This window comes from Rhizomucor pusillus (genome assembly GCF_041956525.1).
Source record: "Rhizomucor pusillus strain CBS 183.67 unplaced genomic scaffold VTP01scaffold_4, whole genome shotgun sequence".
Lineage (NCBI taxonomy): Eukaryota > Fungi > Mucoromycota > Mucoromycetes > Mucorales > Lichtheimiaceae > Rhizomucor > Rhizomucor pusillus.
Window position 1 is genome coordinate 63,371 of NW_027192146.1, and position 17,225 is coordinate 80,595.

General features: G+C 44.4%; 7 protein-coding genes across 7 annotated transcripts; 6 read left to right on the forward strand and 1 right to left on the reverse strand.

Moving 5' to 3' along the window:
- Positions 1–577: 577 nt before the first annotated feature.
- VTP01DRAFT_7312 (uncharacterized protein) lies at positions 578–3,696 on the forward strand (the record flags this gene model as incomplete). The annotated part of the gene is made up of 17 exons (XM_069386311.1): positions 578–619; positions 676–747; positions 811–905; positions 963–1,067; positions 1,124–1,229; positions 1,287–1,446; positions 1,518–1,648; positions 1,707–1,771; positions 1,841–1,915; positions 1,978–2,108; positions 2,179–2,252; positions 2,314–2,438; positions 2,504–2,854; positions 2,935–3,305; positions 3,376–3,427; positions 3,482–3,565; positions 3,633–3,696. The coding sequence occupies 17 exons, from the start codon at positions 578–580 to the stop codon at positions 3,694–3,696; spliced, it is 2,103 nt and encodes a 700-aa protein (XP_069241778.1).
- A 336-nt stretch (positions 3,697–4,032) lies between these two features.
- On the forward strand, positions 4,033–5,343 carry VTP01DRAFT_7313 (uncharacterized protein; the record flags this gene model as incomplete). Its single annotated transcript, XM_069386312.1, has 3 exons — positions 4,033–4,430; positions 4,498–4,635; positions 4,707–5,343. The coding sequence occupies 3 exons, from the start codon at positions 4,033–4,035 to the stop codon at positions 5,341–5,343; spliced, it is 1,173 nt and encodes a 390-aa protein (XP_069241779.1).
- A 487-nt stretch (positions 5,344–5,830) lies between these two features.
- Positions 5,831–9,169, reverse strand: VTP01DRAFT_7314 (uncharacterized protein; the record flags this gene model as incomplete). The annotated part of the gene is made up of 11 exons (XM_069386313.1): positions 5,831–6,105; positions 6,167–6,479; positions 6,538–6,903; positions 6,964–7,294; positions 7,353–7,494; positions 7,552–7,711; positions 7,777–8,044; positions 8,106–8,245; positions 8,309–8,624; positions 8,684–8,863; positions 8,919–9,169. 11 exons carry the CDS (start codon positions 9,167–9,169, stop codon positions 5,831–5,833), a joined length of 2,742 nt encoding a protein of 913 aa, XP_069241780.1.
- A 2,361-nt stretch (positions 9,170–11,530) lies between these two features.
- Positions 11,531–12,227, forward strand: VTP01DRAFT_7315 (60S ribosomal protein eL21; the record flags this gene model as incomplete). The annotated part of the gene is made up of 4 exons (XM_069386314.1): positions 11,531–11,549; positions 11,627–11,783; positions 11,848–12,041; positions 12,115–12,227. 4 exons carry the CDS (start codon positions 11,531–11,533, stop codon positions 12,225–12,227), a joined length of 483 nt encoding a protein of 160 aa, XP_069241781.1.
- Positions 12,228–12,417: 190 nt separating this feature from the next.
- Positions 12,418–13,997, forward strand: VTP01DRAFT_7316 (uncharacterized protein; the record flags this gene model as incomplete). The annotated part of the gene is made up of 10 exons (XM_069386315.1): positions 12,418–12,464; positions 12,522–12,629; positions 12,683–12,950; positions 13,006–13,077; positions 13,136–13,201; positions 13,255–13,335; positions 13,391–13,503; positions 13,573–13,660; positions 13,721–13,791; positions 13,856–13,997. The coding sequence occupies 10 exons, from the start codon at positions 12,418–12,420 to the stop codon at positions 13,995–13,997; spliced, it is 1,056 nt and encodes a 351-aa protein (XP_069241782.1).
- A 129-nt stretch (positions 13,998–14,126) lies between these two features.
- VTP01DRAFT_7317 (uncharacterized protein) lies at positions 14,127–16,058 on the forward strand (the record flags this gene model as incomplete). Its single annotated transcript, XM_069386316.1, has 1 exon — positions 14,127–16,058. One exon carries the CDS (start codon positions 14,127–14,129, stop codon positions 16,056–16,058), a length of 1,932 nt encoding a protein of 643 aa, XP_069241783.1.
- Positions 16,059–16,467: 409 nt separating this feature from the next.
- VTP01DRAFT_7318 (40S ribosomal protein uS4) lies at positions 16,468–17,115 on the forward strand (the record flags this gene model as incomplete). The annotated part of the gene is made up of 2 exons (XM_069386317.1): positions 16,468–16,917; positions 16,990–17,115. 2 exons carry the CDS (start codon positions 16,468–16,470, stop codon positions 17,113–17,115), a joined length of 576 nt encoding a protein of 191 aa, XP_069241784.1.
- Between the last annotated feature and the right edge of the window lie 110 nt (positions 17,116–17,225).

The window sequence follows — 17,225 nt, forward strand, 5'->3', positions numbered from 1 at the left end:
TTGAATCCGTATCAGTGCATTGTCTCCAACTCTGTGTGCCTATTGCCAGAGTTAGTTAAGATATGTGAATGAACAAAAAAGTATATTTTTCATTATAAAGCTTGAACTGCAGTGCCTTCAAAATTCTGGAAAAGACACATAGGATAACAGTTTGAAGGGCTATTTGTTCTTAAGTATGCGACTCAGTACAAGATAGAAACGCTCTAACATTAAATATACAGATATAATATTACACAACTCGCTGTAGTAGAAAGTCTTCATGAAGGTATCAAAGAAATAATAGGTCAAAGAAATAGTACTCTGGGTGTGGAGGAGTCCGGTTGTTATAAAGTTTATCCTAGAAACTCCTAGTTAAGAGACTGCATTTGATATCAATCATCTCTACACATTGAGCAACGCTAGAATACAAGTGCGATGTAGAGAAGGCTTAATCGCGAATCAATGTCTGGGAGTACTGTACATTGACTCGCATCAGTATCCTGTGTCACCATTGTCCTTGAAAGGAAAAAATAATTTTTTTTTCAACTTGGCGCTGTTTGCAAGAACGATCATAAACGTCAGCAGATCATTTGCCACAATGGGCGGCCGATGGAAAAGAAACAAAGGTGCTCAAAAGAAGGTAAATGCGCATGCTTGCAACTATGAAGCGATAGCTAAATTGGGTGCGCGATCTAGGGTAATTCCGAGCAACGCGGATCTTACCCAGAACTTGTCAAGGAGAACGACAAGTTTAAGGAATATTACAAAGTATATATGATCCTTGTTTGAACATAGAGCTTATACTGATTGTCTAACAATTGTGGGGAATAGAGTCAAAATATCCTAGATGATCAGGAGTTTGAGGAGTTTTACAAAACTCTACAGACAACTTTACCAACGACATTCCGTATCACGGGCACAAGAAGGTAATTCGATGTTTACGGAATGAATATGGAATACCTTTACTGACGGGTCGCATGTAGCAATGCTATTCAGGTTCGAGAAATTATAGAAAAAGTCTTTGTACCTAGTATGCAAAATGTCAGCGTGGATGGTGAAGTGTTTGAACCGCCCTACCCACTTCCATGGTATATATCTCAACTGGACAGTTAAGAAAAAGCAATAACTTATTGTCAAATTACAGGTATCCTGAAAGATTAGGATGGCAGCTGAATGTACCACGGAGCGTCCTGCGCAGATCTCCAGAGTTCTCCAGATTTCAAAAGTTCGTTGTCTCCGAGACTGAAGCAGTAAGCTCATTCGACGTTTTGACACCTGCATTCAGAATTTTGACTTCTGCATGATAGGGAAATATCAGCCGGCAAGAAGCCGTTAGTATGGTCCCTGTCCTTCTTATGGACGTAAAACCACACCAGTGGGTCCTCGACATGTGCGCAGCACCGGGCTCTAAGACTGCCCAAATAATCGAAGCTGTGCATGCAAACGATAAATTGAATGAAATGCCAGGTATGAGTTAATGACCTCATGTGTATGGGCGCAGACGAAGAATGGTTCTAAGAGTTTTATTGTTTACTTAGCCGGTCTCGTGGTTGCAAATGACGCAGACTACAAACGTAGCCACATGTTGGTGCATCAATCTAAACGACTTCAGTCTCCTTGCTTTATGGCAACTAATCACGATGCGTCACATATGCCAAACATTCACGTGGTAAACTTAGACCTTACCATTGCGTTTGTCATTTTTCTAAAATACTATTGTGGATAAGACCAATTCACAGGGCCGGCACGTGCCATGGCAATTCGACCGTGTTCTGTGTGATGTTCCGTGCAGGTAAGTGTATAGAAATCGGAAGAAACAGACTGCGTGGAGCCCCGGAACCTGATCATGATTTTGCATTAGCGGTGACGGCACGTTAAGAAAGAACGAGAAAATCTGGAAAGAATGGAGCCACACCGCAGCCCTTGCATTACACAAGTAAGTTATGTGACCGGAATACTGTGTTGCCTCTGCTACTTTCTGACAGCCATTTTCAAAAGGGTGCAAGTACAGATCTTTTTACGCGGTGCTCAACTGCTAAAAGTCGGAGGAAGAATGGTCTATTCTACATGTTCCTTTAACCCCGTTGAAAATGAAGCTGTTGTAGCAGAAGTTCTACGTCTCACGGAAGGTGAACTATTCTGCAAAGGAATCCATTTCATGTGATATATTTCTAAACTGACTGAAATATTTCTGTAAAGGTGCATTGCGTCTTGTGGACGTCTCCAATGAGCTGCCTCAGCTGCGTCGAAAGCCAGGCTTGACAACTTGGAAGGTAACAAAGCGTGCTAGCCATGGGAAATATGGAGAAGAGCAACCCATTCACTCTGGTCTAGGTCATGAGTCGAGACGGCCGTTTTATTTCTTCACCCGATGAAGTCGAAGAGACCAGGCAGAAAAGGAAGCTTCCCGAATCTCTGTTCCCCCCTGACAACGTGAAGGAGCTAAATTTGGAAAGATGGTAAAGAAGTCATGCAACCAGATCCGCGGAAGAATGCATTGACTAAGAGTCGTTATTGTCTGAAGCTTAAGAATTTATCCGCACCAGCAGAATACTGGAGGTTTCTTTGTGGCAGTTTTTGAAAAGACCAAGGCATTTAGTGCAGCTGACAGAGCCAACATGGCAAAGGCTGAAGAAGAGCCCGCAGCTTCTGAAGCTGCTGAGGCTCAGGATGAGGGATTGTTGCGGTCGGTCGCACAAGAACAGGAGACGGAGGAGTCATCTGCGGATAAACCAGAAGCAGCTGGTGTACCGGCGAAGCGTACGGCCGAGGAAGACGCCGGTTCGAAAAAGAAGGCGAAAAAGGACGTGCCGCATATGAAGGAGGCCCCGTTTGAAGTAATGTCTCCAACGAACCCGGATGTCGACGCATTGATGTAAGTAATACTCGATCACATATCATGTAAATGATGTTATATGTTATGCTCCGCATTTACCCCTGATTATATGAAATCAGCGATTACTACGGATTAGATGAGACATTCCCGCGCGACCAGTACCTCTTGCGCTCAGAAGAAGGTGCCAAAAACAGGATTATTTACTTTTGTTCTCGTGCAGTGAAGTCTGTGTTGCAGGCTCGGGACGTTGATAGGTTGCACATCGTCAACACGGGTGTACGACTGTTTGTACGACAAGGATCGCTGATTGGTGGAGACAATGCGCCCTTCCGCTTGACGTCTGAGGGCATGCCATTGCTTGAACGTGAGATTAAGGATGATCGACGCAAGATTCAGATTTCGGACTCAGAGCTGGAAACTTTGTTAACGGAACTGATGCCGAAACTGGAAGCTTTTGAAGAGCCGACACAAGAGAAACTGAGACAGCTAGGTAACGTAAATATTGCGCGAAACAGGGAACATTCCCCGCCTGATTAAAAGCCATGTCATTATTGCAATAGATGTGGGGAGCTGCATTTTTCAGATCACCGTGAATAGGGCATTGGATACAGAGTAAATATTTTATAATACTTACGAGATGTCGATCTGATCATCTTATCTTTCTAGTCTCGATACGGCGCTATCAATGTCTATGCCTGCATGGAGAGGCAGCGCATCGGTCAATTTGCTGATCAACAACCAGGACAAGAGGTAAGCCATCTAGCACTTCAAACCTGAACTGCATGGCGAAACCATCGGAATGACACGTCGACTTTAGGTCGTTGTGCCAAAGGATGTTTGGCTATGATCCCGAGCTGAAACCTTTAGCAAAGGATCAGTAAGCTCAAGCCATGCCTCAATTTTGAAAAAGGTTTAGCGCGGGCTAGTCAATAATAAAAGAACCCCGTTTCTCTAGGCAACCTGCATGTCGGTATGACAACTCCATGTTTTTTGTTTGTGGGCACGAATCTGGTTGGCTTTCAGCTCTACCCCATTTTGCCCCATTTGTGCACTTCTGTCGTTCTTTAACCCGATTCGTCCTTTTCTTAACCGCTGCTTCTTTTGGAAACTACGGTCGGCTTAAATACCGTATAAAAACTCCAGCCAACAGCCCACTGTAACCTGCGTGCTAAAACCTTCTCTTTACTTTTCTCTCTGTTCTACTATAATACACTGCAATGTCCGTGCTGAACGCTACTGCACAAGCTACTCCTACTACTGCTAACAACGCTACTGCAACTGTCGCTGCTGCTACCTTGGTGGATACCCTTGCAAACACCATCACGCCCTCCCAGGAGCAGCCTCCCGAGAAGAACTATGGCGTCCTGCTTAACAAGATAAATGACCTTCAAGTCGTCGAAATCCCTGTGCCCACCCCCGGCGAGGGCGAAGTCCAAGTACAAGTGAAGGCTACTGGTATCTGTGGCTCTGATGTGCATCTATGGAAATACGGAGAAATCGGTATTTTCCCAGTTACTCGACCTCAATTGCTTGGCCACGAAAGCGCCGGTATTGTCACCGCTGTTGGTCCTGGCGTTACCTCTTTGAAGGTTGGCGATCGTGTTGCTATTGAAGCGTAAGTACATATTACAACGTATGCCCAATGTTCAATATTCTAAACGTCGTATTCTTATTTCCACTAGTGGCATTCCATGCTCACTGTGCGACCAATGCATGAAGGGTCGCTACCACCTCTGCCCCCAGGTTGTCTTCAAATCTACCCCACCATACGACGGTCTTCTCGCTAAATACATTACCCACCCAGCTAGATGGCTTCACAAGTAAGTATTCGAGAATTGTCTTGCATTTGTTTGTTTGTTTGTTTCTCACGTGCTAAACATCGTCTCAACAGAATTCCTGACAACATCTCATATGAAGAAGGTGCACTTTTGGAACCGCTCAGCGTCGCCATTGCTGCCATTGAACGCGTCGGTGCCAGCTTTGGACGTTCCTTGTTGATTACTGGATGTGGTCCCATCGGCCTTATGGTCCTTGCCGTTGCCAAGGCAATCGGCGTCAGCCCTATCATCGTCACCGATGTTCAAGCAGGCAGACTGGAATATGCAGAAAAGATGGGTGCTGACTACACTTACCAAGTGAATCCGCAATTGTCTGATGTCGATATCGCCCGTGATATCCGCGCGCTTACTGGTGACGGTGTGGAATGCTCTCTGGAATGCACTGGTATCGAGTCATCTTTCCGTGCTGCTATCATGGCCACTCGCGATGCTGGTACTTGCTGCCTTGTCGGTGTTGGCAAGAATGACCAGACTTTGCCAGTCAACAACTTTGCTATGAGAGAAGTGGACATCCGTGGTCTGTTCCGATATCATCACACTTATCCTCGTGCAATTGCCTTGTTGGCCAGTGGCAAATTGCAAGTCAAGCATTTGATTACCCACAAGTTCGAATTCATGGATGCAGTCAAGGCGTTCGAAACTGCTGCAGACTACTCTACGGGTGCAATCAAGGTTCAAATTACCAACTAAAAGCATACCTCAACTCCACCATTTGCCACACACCTAAATATCTCTCCGCATATACACTTTTCATATCCCTGATTCACGCACATTTTGACTGCCTGTAACCTTTCTTTGCTTTCAATTGCATCAAATGTACCATATAAACTATGAATTTAAACTAACAGCACTTTACTATTTGTCTTGTTGTGAAGTTTGGTAGATAATTGCCGAAGAATTCTGCTAGATGTTGTGATGAGATTGTAATAGTTGTCACGTCAGGGTGTACAAATATCATCATCATGTGGCGTATGCGCTCAAAAATGCACAATATGTTCGTATGTGTTTTCACAATGCGATCACTGAAACGAAATGCATTAATTTCACTGCAAACCGATATTGAAATGCGAATTTTAATTCTTCCTCGAATATGAGATTATTTTATGGATATTTACAGAACATGATAAAGAAAAAAGAAAACAGGAAAATATTAGATGGATTAGAAGAAAATGCAAACTTAATCGTCCAAAAGAACACAGTTAGGATGAAGCATGATGATGGGATCATCTTCGCCAGAAGCGTCCGTCGTCGCAGTCTCTTGAGATGGTTCGCTAATGTATTGCGCACTTTGCCGGATAGCAATGAAGGTTTCGTATTCCGGTTTGCAAAGTTTCTTGATGACCTTCTTGACAAGTTCTTCTTCACGTAGAAGGTCTTCTTCATCCACAACGCTGCTTTCTCGTTGTTCGAGGTACCACTGGATCAGTTCGCTGCGGTTCATACCCACAGATTCTAGCAATCCAGCATATTAGATACTTGAGCAACAATAAGCATCATCTTAAGAAACACTTGCCTTCCTCAGAAGAATCTTGAACAGCGCGCAGCTTGTGTGCCAACAACAGCTTAATTTGCACAAAGGTTTCATAATCGATACGCATTCTGTGTGATCCATTGGCTTGCTGTGCATTATCAACTTGCATGCTTCCCTGTTCTTCTTCGGCAGCAGTGTCATCGATCCGAAGACCCTGCATTCCCTCAAGAGCTTCAGCGCTGGACATGACAGCATCTGCGGCAAGAGGGTCTTCAATATCAACATCCTCTTGCACAACTCGGATGATGGATTGCTGGAGCAAGTTGTGAGCTTGTGCAACATATGCTTCTCTGATCTGCAGAAATGGATCAGTTTATCAATCTTTGACGAAACAATAGCTCCATTTCTCGTACCTCCTCTTGACAGTGAGCTCGGGCAATAGCCTCTGACAATCGAATCATACTTTCCAATTGTCGGACAGTGATACGGTAAGAGTTCTTCGACATTCCCTGAAGATCGCCTTGTCTGAGGTCGCGATAGCAGTCGGCAAGTTTCTGCGCTGCAGCGTGTGTCATCTTTGGCTTCAGCGTTCTGGCATATCGAATGTAACGCTGAAGTTGCTCCGTAGAATAAACAGGTCGAATATAATCATCTTGCATACGATGAACATTAATAATATGACGAGCAATGTTGTAATCGGTAACATCATTGCAGTCATCCAATACGACAAAGAACAGATCGAAACGTGACATGATTGGCGCTGACATGTTGATATTTTGCTGTGATTTATCTAGTTAGCGTGATCTGTGTAAAATCTTTTTCGCTGCAGCGATACGTACCTTCAGAGTCAATTTACGATTGTAACGGCCGCTAACAGGGTTTGCTGCTGCCAAAATACTTGTTCTAGCATTCAAGCTGGCTTGAATACCAGCCTTGGCAATAGAAATGGTTTGCTGTTCCATAGCTTCGTGGATAGCAACCTGATCTTTGATATCCATCTTGTCAAATTCATCGATGCAGCAGATACCATTGTCTGCAAGCATCAATGCACCAGCTTCAATAGAAAATTCACCAGTTTCTTCATCTTTGATAACGGATGCTGTTAAACCCGCAGCGCTGGAGGCTTTACCAGATGTATAGACAGCTCTTGGCATAAAGCCACTGACATATCTATTTGCGATATACGTAAGCACTATGCATTCTCGATGTATTATATCCAGTCACATACTTCAAGAATTGACTCTTGCTTGTACTAGGATCACCCACAATGCAAACATTGATATCGCCACGGAGATTCATCCCTTCGGGAGTCTGTTTGTGCACACCACCCAGAAGTTGAAGAAGAACACCCTTCTTAACAACCTCGTGACCTATGCAGAAGGTTTAATATATTTCTTACACATGCGTACAAGTACTGAGGTACCTACCAAAGACATTAGGAGCAATACTGCTGTATAGCTTTGAGTAGATAGCAGGATCTTGCATCATTTGCTTCAATTGGTCGACCTCACTTTGAGTAAAATCGGACAAGACTTGCTGCGTCGATTCGTTTTCTTCGTCAATGCCATATAAATTGGAAGTTGTTGCCTGTACGGTAAACAGCAGGATGTCAATACGTTTGCCCAAATGTGGTTACAAAAGCAACTACAGACCTTGCTGTGAGTGGCAGGCTGGACCATGCATGCCAAAAATGCAAGACGATATGTCAAATCACGAACACCGAGTGATTTGAGACCCGTAACACCCTCGTTGGCAACGCCTTCACGGGGTCTAGTATTGGTATCTCTCTGAGATTCCACAGAGGTGCCGGGGGTTCTAAATGCAGATGTATCTGGGACGACAATCAACGTGCCGGTGAAGATGCATTTGTCACCAGCCTTTGCTCTTTCGACAAGTTCTCCTCGTACGATAACATCCAAACTATATTCACAGATCAATGATCAATCGCCAGTTATCATTGATTGAAGTTACTCCAAATTACCTTCTAGGCATACTGCCAGTAGGAATTTCGTTTGCATTCTCCTGGATACGGATTTTCTGCCAATCGACAAAATGGGATTGCTCAACATTCAATGTCCAATGCTGTCTGTTAAAGCACTGAAGACCTCGGCACATGGCAGGCTGCAGAAGCGATGATAAGTTCCTTGTAATTTCTCAAACTCTAATATACATTATTTTCTTTACCTCCGTGTATCGGAACTGTTGTACGACATCATTCATAACCTTGCCACATTCATTGCAGGTGAAAGAGCCATACAAGAGTTCTGGTCGCACTTCGGTCGTTCTGGTGACTGTACCGCTCATGCTGATCAGTCGACCGACCTTATCGGTACGTAGCTGTCTGACACGAGCAATCTCAGGAACACCATAAAATGCGACAGAGAATTCACGCAAAAGCGATTCGCCGGTAGGAACAACCGAGGGAGTCTTTGAATAGGCATAGTTAGGGAACCGCCTCTTGACAACGTTCTGTACTGCTCGTCGAAGGTAGGGCATGAATCTACAAGCTGTATAAGATGCTGACACATGCAAAGGAATAACGCCGTATGCTCCCATTACCGATAATATTGTTCCAAAATAGCATCTGCTAGCGAGCCATCATGCTGTCTAACATGGCTGAAATCGACGTAAATTGTTTCGCAGTCGCGGACCTCGAGCTGTTCAAGCTGGAACATGTACGGATGATTTTTCCATTGGCTGCCAGTGTTGTGCACTAAGGACGAATTTTCCTCTTTGAAGCTACAACAACAATGTCAGTCTTGCATCCTCGATCGGATGGCAGTTTCTCGCCTACTTTTCCAAGAAATCCTCAAAGGCGCCTGTAAGAGTAACAGCAACTTCATCGATTACTTTGGGAACACTTTCTGCCGAAAATCCTGGAATGCGTTGCTGTGCCTGGCTGGCTATATCATTCTGTCCGGCCGTATCAACGTCCATGTTAGCAGGTGTGGAAGGTGGAATGCCCTCGCCACCGGCCGGCATGGCCTGCGATCCAAAGCCAAAGATGCTACTGCCAACAAATTGGTCGCTAGCGAGTTCAGACATTTAGTGAAAGGGCGCGTGGAAGCCGTCCCGTCTCGTAAAGGAAAATTTGACAGCCTTTTGCTGTTTACGGAATCGCGCGACTCCGCCTTCAGTGACTGCAATGGACTCCGATGAAAGAGGAACATATCTTTCGTGCTTTGAGTAGATGTTTAATTCGTGAGGCAGACGAGGCGAATACTGCTCATCAGCGCAGATGGTTCTCAGTATGTCGCTCTGAGATACATTGGCTGGCAAGCTCTATCTTAGTCTCATGTAGTCGTATTGTCAGATCCAGACTACAAGTACATAGTGGCCAATGTTCCGTTTTGACGTTGCACGGTAATGAAATAGAGAATGTTATATAATTCCTACATACAAGATATCCATTAAATGTATATACTATTAACTGATCAATTTCTTGATGTGGAGGTATCTCCAGGTATCTTATAATGAGTAGGGATTTGATATGGGAGGATAGGTGGCCGTTCGATCGACTGCATGATATACGACTCTGATCTGGTATTATGGGGATATCATAACAACGGCATAAGATAGAGCCTGGGAGGATGAAGATATTGGTGGTTTGTGTGGCGAAGACGGCACCTCGTCGCCTGAATTTCAGGCTGATTTATCAAGGCGGCTCAATCGCTCTCCACCTTTTTCATAAAGAGCGGTCTTCGCCGGTACCAGTGAATCAGAGCTGATATCTTCATCTGATGAGGAGGGGTATGGACGTTTTTTCACCCTCTCGGTTGTCAACTGGGATTCAAGTCGAGCGGATTTCTAGTCGTGAGCCAAGTTGTTCAGAGCAACGAATAAGCTCAATTGCATTCAACCTACCTGATTATGGCAATGCAGGCACCCAGGAAACAATAGCGTCTAAGCAACAAAACTATCGCGATACCGAGTCCAACAACCCTTTGGCTTCAAAAGTGTAGCGACACAGAGTCTAACATGCCTTTGGCTACATAAATGTCGCAGCAATGAGTTCATCTCGATTTAATTCAGGAACATAGCCCATTCTCAGTGACCGTGAACCAATCGTCCTAGCACTGTAAAGACAGAACGTTGGAGCCATTATACTTTACTCGGACATAGGTCTTTTTATGAAACGTGTTTCTTGAAGACTGCAAGTCTCTATTTATGCAAAGATGATCATACTGCCGATGCATGAACGTGCCCTAACCACTGACGCAAAATGGAGACAAAGAATAAGACACAAAGCATTTGCGTTAACAGCGTCAACGGTAAAATATCCATGCAAACTACGAGGAAGTATCCTACATTTCCATTGAGTGTGTCTATTAGGGAATAGGTATACGGTTCAACTATCAGAAAGAGGCTGCCACTGTGGCGCTTAAGTACGTCCCCCAACAAACTACTCCAGGTCGACTTTACGCATTTTGATCAATGCCGTACTTTTAAAAATCAAAACTCGCAAAGCTTAGTAAAGCAATGACGACAAATCGAGAAGGGAAAAGCTATAGCGGAACTTGCAGATATTATTGGCTTTTGAGGAACCTTAGATATTGAGACTTCGCAGTCTTTCTCTATCGCGGCACTTATCAAAGCATTTAACGGATTGAGAAACAAAACCTTGAGAATCACTTAGAATAAAGCTGTCGCATGCCGCACTAATTCTGGCCATTAGTATCTCTTTTCCCAGAAGCCCTTTGCACTTTATTATTCTGCTCTTGACTACAGACCAGAACTGCTCCCATGCTCATCGACAATATCGATGTCCATCTTCGTAAAAAAAAAAGTCGTGTGCTTATTTTGAACTATTAATGTGCTAAAAGAGAGACAAACTGAAAAGGCTGAAACGCAGCGAATTATACATATATGACCCATAAAACGTCAAAACCATTTAAATTTGTGACCTTTGATCTTTAGGCATACGATATTAATTAATTTTGGCAATACTGTGCCTGCCGGTGCTTCAAATATTACCCTAAGGGCATATCCAGAGCAGTTTCTATCGATAATAAGCCTCTACCACGCTTCAGACACAATGCCTAAGACATGAGATGCCGGCTCGCTCCAAAATTCAATACTGGTGGAGTCAGAGTGGTTATGCCTGCGACCTTGGGGAAAAGGATATGACTGTAAGTGAAAAAATTTACATTGGGCGGTTTCCGCTGTCAGCCACTGACGGCGGTGTAAACAGAACATCATATTTTTGTGTTGAATTTGAAAGTGCTCCCTCTGTTTTCTGCATCGCCTTATTAAAAACTTGACAGGTACGTTGGTAAACTGGTGGCGAATGAGAATATGTGCGAGAATTAGGCTGTGTAAAGAATAAAGGGGCTGAGTGACCGAAGCTGTCATTTGAAGCTGAACGAGTACACTGTAATTGACATTGTGATCTTGTGTTTGCATAGGATGCCTCACTCCTTCGGTCGTAAGTACTCATAGACAAACCTATTGCAAAAACATGGTATAGTAGTAGACAACGATATTTATAATAACACTGTAAAGTTCGCGCACGCACTCGCCACATGTTCGCTCGCAAGTTCCGCGAGCATGGTGCTATTCCCTTGTCGACCTACTTGAAGACCTACAAAGTTGGCGACATTGTCGATATTAAGGCCAACGGTGCTGTCCAGAAGGGCATGCCCCACAAGTTCTACCACGGGTATGCATCTATCAACTTTACGGATATCGCATTGATTTTCGAAACTAAATGAGGAACACCCTAGTCGCACTGGTGTCGTTTACAACGTCACCCCCTCCGCCGTCGGTGTCATCGTGTACAAGCGCGTTGGTGGTCGCTATCTTGAGAAGCGTGTCAACGTCCGCATTGAACACATCAAGCACTCCAAGTGCCGTCAGGAATTTTTGGATCGCGTCAAGGAGAACGCCGCCAAGAAGAGAGCTGCAAAGGAGAAGGGTGGTAATGTATCAACATCGATGTGTATAGAGTACATAGTGTCGTCTATCTCACACAATGAATTCTATGTTTACAGAGAAGGTTTTCCTTAAGCGTATTCCTGCTCAACCCCGTGAAGCCCACACTGTCTCTTTTAAGGACAATGAACCGCAGGAGATTCACGCCGTCCCTTACGAAACTCTGCTGTAAGCAGATTGCAATGTACATGAATAAAACTTTCTTTCTTCTGTTTTGGCAAAGCATCGACCACAATGAAGGTACTATTTCTGTGCTCAAAAAGCACGATTTTCATTCCATTATGACACATATTTTAAATCCTGCAATCCGGGACCTGCCGAAATCCTTTTAACTTTTCCAGACAACTCCGTACGAAACTGTCATGGCTTCTCGTATTGTCATTCTCCGAGCAGGACGAGTTGGCCTCAGGTAAACCGTTAGACATGGTTCCATTCAGGTTGTAGACGACTCACAACGCCCCTGCAGTGCTTCTTTTCGGGCCTCTCGAGTGTCACCGGCATCTGTGATCCCGCGATCATACTTGATCGCTGAATCAAGGAACGCTAATCCTGCCATTTTCAACAATCAGTTCAGGTACGCACCGTTGCAGAATTATATTATGGATAAATAATCTAAAACGCTTGTAGATACCTAGGAACAAGCGTTTCTCGGTTGTCAGCAACTTCGCAACACCATCAGAAGCAAACGGAGATGACAACGAATGAGAGTTCCGGGAACACAGGAAATAAGAAACCGAGTTCTCGTATTGGGAAATTGATCCAAAAATCCAAGGAAATGGTGACATTTTACAAAAATGGATTGAAACAGCTCTGGAGCAACCAGAAGTTGGCAAAGGCTTTGCAGGTAAAGGTTCAACAAGATGGATATAACTTGACTAGATCAGAGTATCAATTGGTGTGTAAGAAAATTTGAATGATCATATCGAAACCGTACTCATTTGCTTTGCCAGGTCCATCGATCCAAAAAGGATATGATCAAGCTTATTCCTTTCGGCTTCATTTTCCTCATCCTTCCAGAATCTGTGAGTGATCTTGGAAAGAATATCTGTCGTGATTAAGGTCAGCTTAACAGTAAATTAGATCCCCCTGTTCGTTATTTTCGTGCCTGGAATTATCCCCAGCACTTGTGTTACTGAGAGTCAAGTGGTAAGAACGACATACAACCGAGAAATAACGAAAATTATTAAGCTGGTACGCAGATCAAGCAAAGAGAGAAATTAGATAAAGTCCGTCAAACAATGTCACAGAACGTGTTGCTCTCTTCGCAACGTATTCCTGGTGTATGTTAACTTTCCAAAAGCATTCCCATCCTATACTGATCATAAAGAAAATCAGATATCTGTGGATGACTTTTTGTCCCCACATACCTTTGCAAAGGTTGCCAAGACATACAACGCTGATTTTCAGCTGACTCATATCAAGAAGGACCACCTTTCGGCTTTTTGCAAGTAAGTTATCACCGATCTATGTCAGGAACTCGAAGCACAAGTTGACGTAGAAAAAAAAATATTCTTTAGATTCTTAGGACTGCAATCCTGGGGTACCAAGTCAATGCTAGAGAATAGATTACAAAAACATATGAACTACCTTTTAGAAGACGACAAGGTATGATATAATGCATATCACTTTTTCGTCTCCTCTTTTACTTAGCATTTCTCTTCTTAGTTACTTGACAAGGAAGGTGTGGACAAACTGGATGTTAAAGAACTCCAACAAGCCGTGGAAGAGCGTGGCATGTAAGTAGACATCAAGTTATCTTTTATTCCACACAGCAACAGATTAATAGAATGATGTTTAAAGGCGTTCTTTGGGTGCTTCCAAGGAACATCTCTCAACTGCTCTAAAGTACTGGATTGCAATGAGACTCGGAGATCAGCCTGTAGAAGATGGTCTTTTGATAATGAGCCGAATGTTTTTGCTAAACGCAGTGTACAAGTCTTAGCCGAGGATCTGTTCTTTGTGGGCAACTGAAAAAAAAAAGAGGAATAGACTATCTTAGAACGACAATAATCCTTGCAGTTTGTAACGACAACATTTTGCCTTTGCGCGTGTTCTGAAAATTCACAATATCATGCTCTTTTACCGTTCCTTCAGCAGCAGAATTTGCTCTGCTTGCCGACCTCTACTCCATTTTACGCGGCCGACATCAGGCCGATCATCTGTAAATGCTCACGGCACGCGTCTTTTCGCGACTAGAACCAGAAGTCTGGATAGCAGCCAGACAGTGCCCAAGACAGCGATTTCGACAGCACCTTGGGAAAAGTGGGAGGAAGATCTCTTGATCAACTATGTCAGACACAATGGACGAAAGTGGTCAGAAATATCCAGACATTTGCTTCCACATAGAACACCTCATCAATGCATGCAACGCTGGGACAACGTGCTGGATCCTCAACTGGAACCAGGACCGCTTTCAAAATACGAGCTTGATTTATTGGCAAAAGGCGTGGAAGAATTTGGAAAGGGCAACTGGCGATTGGTACGAGAGAAATACTTACCGCATCGAGCTCAAAGAAAACTCGCCAATGCTTGGCGACTCGAAGAAGCGCGCAGATGGCAAAGGAAAGACAACGCGCAAGAACGATACGGCTGGACGCCTGAAGAAGATCAATTGGTTCTGAAAGGATATGAAGAGTTTGGAAACCAATGGACTAGAATTGCTCAGAAATATCTGCCGTGGCGATATGGTCCTATTGTTCGACGACGCTACGTACAAGTACTCGATCCAGCATTGAAGCACGCTCCATGGAGCGAGACGGAGAAGGCACTTCTACTGCGCAGAGCGTTGATGTACGGAAAGGATTGGAAAAAAGTAGCAGAAGGTCTACCGGGTCGCTCGCCGTGGCAATGTCAAGATATGTGGTCTCGAAAAGTCGATCCAAATGCACTCGTTGAACCTACACCGTGGAGCTCGGAAGAAACTAGGTTGTTTTGGAGTCGAGCGTTGGCCTTTGAATGCAACTGGGTGCAAGTCAGTAAAGGTTTGCCCGGGAGGGACGGAAGGACGTGTAGCCAGAAATTCTACAGAGATCTCCGAGAATTACAGATATTGTACGGAGACGAAGAAATAAGTATGAAGCCTGATGAAACAAAGCGAAATTGGAAGATACGCATGGCTTTTCTCATGAATAACTGGCTGGAAGAGGGGCCCAGAGCCAAGTTGAACAAAGCAGGCGCCCTCACGTTTATCAGATCACAGCCAGGTGCCTGGAGACCAGAAGAGCTTGACAAATTACTACAACGTATCCAAGACCACGGCGGTCATCCAACAGCTAGCGTTTGGGACGATATAGCCAACGAGCTTGGACGGTCTGTAGCTCAGTGCCGTGAGGAATTTCAGCGAGTGCTGCAGGAAAAACGTAAATCTGGCTACTGGTCTAAAGAAGAAAACGCCAAGCTATGTGAATTGGTAGAAAAACATGGCGCTCGATGGCAATCTATTGCAGCAGAATTTCCAGAACGCACAGCTACGCAATGTTTACAAAGATGGCAGCTTCTCATGGCATATAAAAACGGCAAAGAATTTGGCACGCGATTTAGCAAAGAAGAGCAAGAATTAGTTGCTCAAGGAGTGGATATGTTTGGACACAACTGGGTCGCAATAGCGAATACTTATCTGCCGCACAGAACCCCTGCGCAGTGCATGAGATATTGGATAAAGGTTCGTCGAAAGCAAGGCTCTTGGACGGAAGAAGAAGACAAGGCATTGAAATTTGCAGTCGAAAAATACGGTGACGACTGGGCCAAAGTTAGCTCTCTAGTACCTGGTCGTACGCCACGGCAATGCTGGGAACGATGGCATGAAAGCTTGGATCCGAATGTGAAAAAAGGCAAATGGTCACTCGACGAAAAGTTACAACTTATCGAGCTGGTACAAAAGCAGATGGATCAGTGCAGTCGAGTAACATCCTGGGAAAACATTGCTCAAGAGTTGGGAACAGGCCGCACCGCCAAGATGTGCCGATCAAAGTATTTTGCATCTATACGCTCTAGGAAACGCTAAACTATTATAGTGATAACAATGATCTGTTCTTCATCGGAATTATTTAGTCTCGGCAACTAGACGACGTTCAGCTTCACCACGTAGTAGGTTTGATTCTCGCCTGTAATATCTATTGTTTGACACCATTGTCACGATGTCCTAGTGGACGGTGTAACTTTGAATTATAAGATATCAATAGTAAAATGTACAGTGCAATGCGCTAACCATGATTTAGCTTATATAATACATGAAAATGAGATGAAGGTATCTTCAGCCAATATCCTTCTCCTTGGCAAGAGGAATACGAAATGGCTCGCCATTCAAGTGACGGAGTCGCAAAGCTTCAGATTTTTTTCCCCTTTGTCCAAGCCTCTGAGCAAGAAAATTTCGGTGTGCTTGGGAACGGCTTGGTTCTTTCTCTTCCCTGAAAATGACGGGTGCATCACGTACTTACAGCAAAACCTACAAGGTTCCCAAGCGTCCCTATGAGTCTGCCCGTCTCGACCAAGAATTGAAGTTGGTCGGTGAATACGGTCTCAAGAACAAGAAGGAGGTCTGGCGTGTCGGCCTCACCTTGTCCAAGATTCGTCGTGCTGCCCGTGAGTTGCTCACTCTCGACGAAAAGGACCCTCGTCGTCTTTTCGAGGGTAACGCCCTTATCCGCCGTCTTGTCCGCATTGGTGTCTTGGACGAAACCCGCATGAAGCTCGATTACGTCTTGGGTCTCAAGATTGAGGACTTCTTGGAACGTCGTCTCCAGACTCAGGTCTTCAAGTTGGGTCTTGCCAAGTCCATTCACCACGCTCGTGTCTTGATCCGTCAGCGCCACATCCGCGTCGGCAAGCAGATCGTCAACGTTCCTTCCTTCATCGTCCGCTTGGTACGTTTAATGGAATCGAGAGTAGCAATTCATAATATAATATGTATCTAACTCCTTATATTCTCTCAACAGGACTCTCAAAAGCACATTGACTTTGCCTTGTCCTCTCCCTACGGTGGTGGCCGCCCTGGTCGTGTCAAGAGAAAGAGAGCTAAGGCTGCCGAAGGTGGCGACGGTGAAGAGGAAGACGAAGAGTAAACGTTTTCTTTCAGCCACGCTGTCAATAAATAACCTAAGTGTTTTGCTGGCATCAATCGATCGTTTTCTGCTTTTTTTTTTCTTCTTTTTTTGAGTAGATTTTATTATTT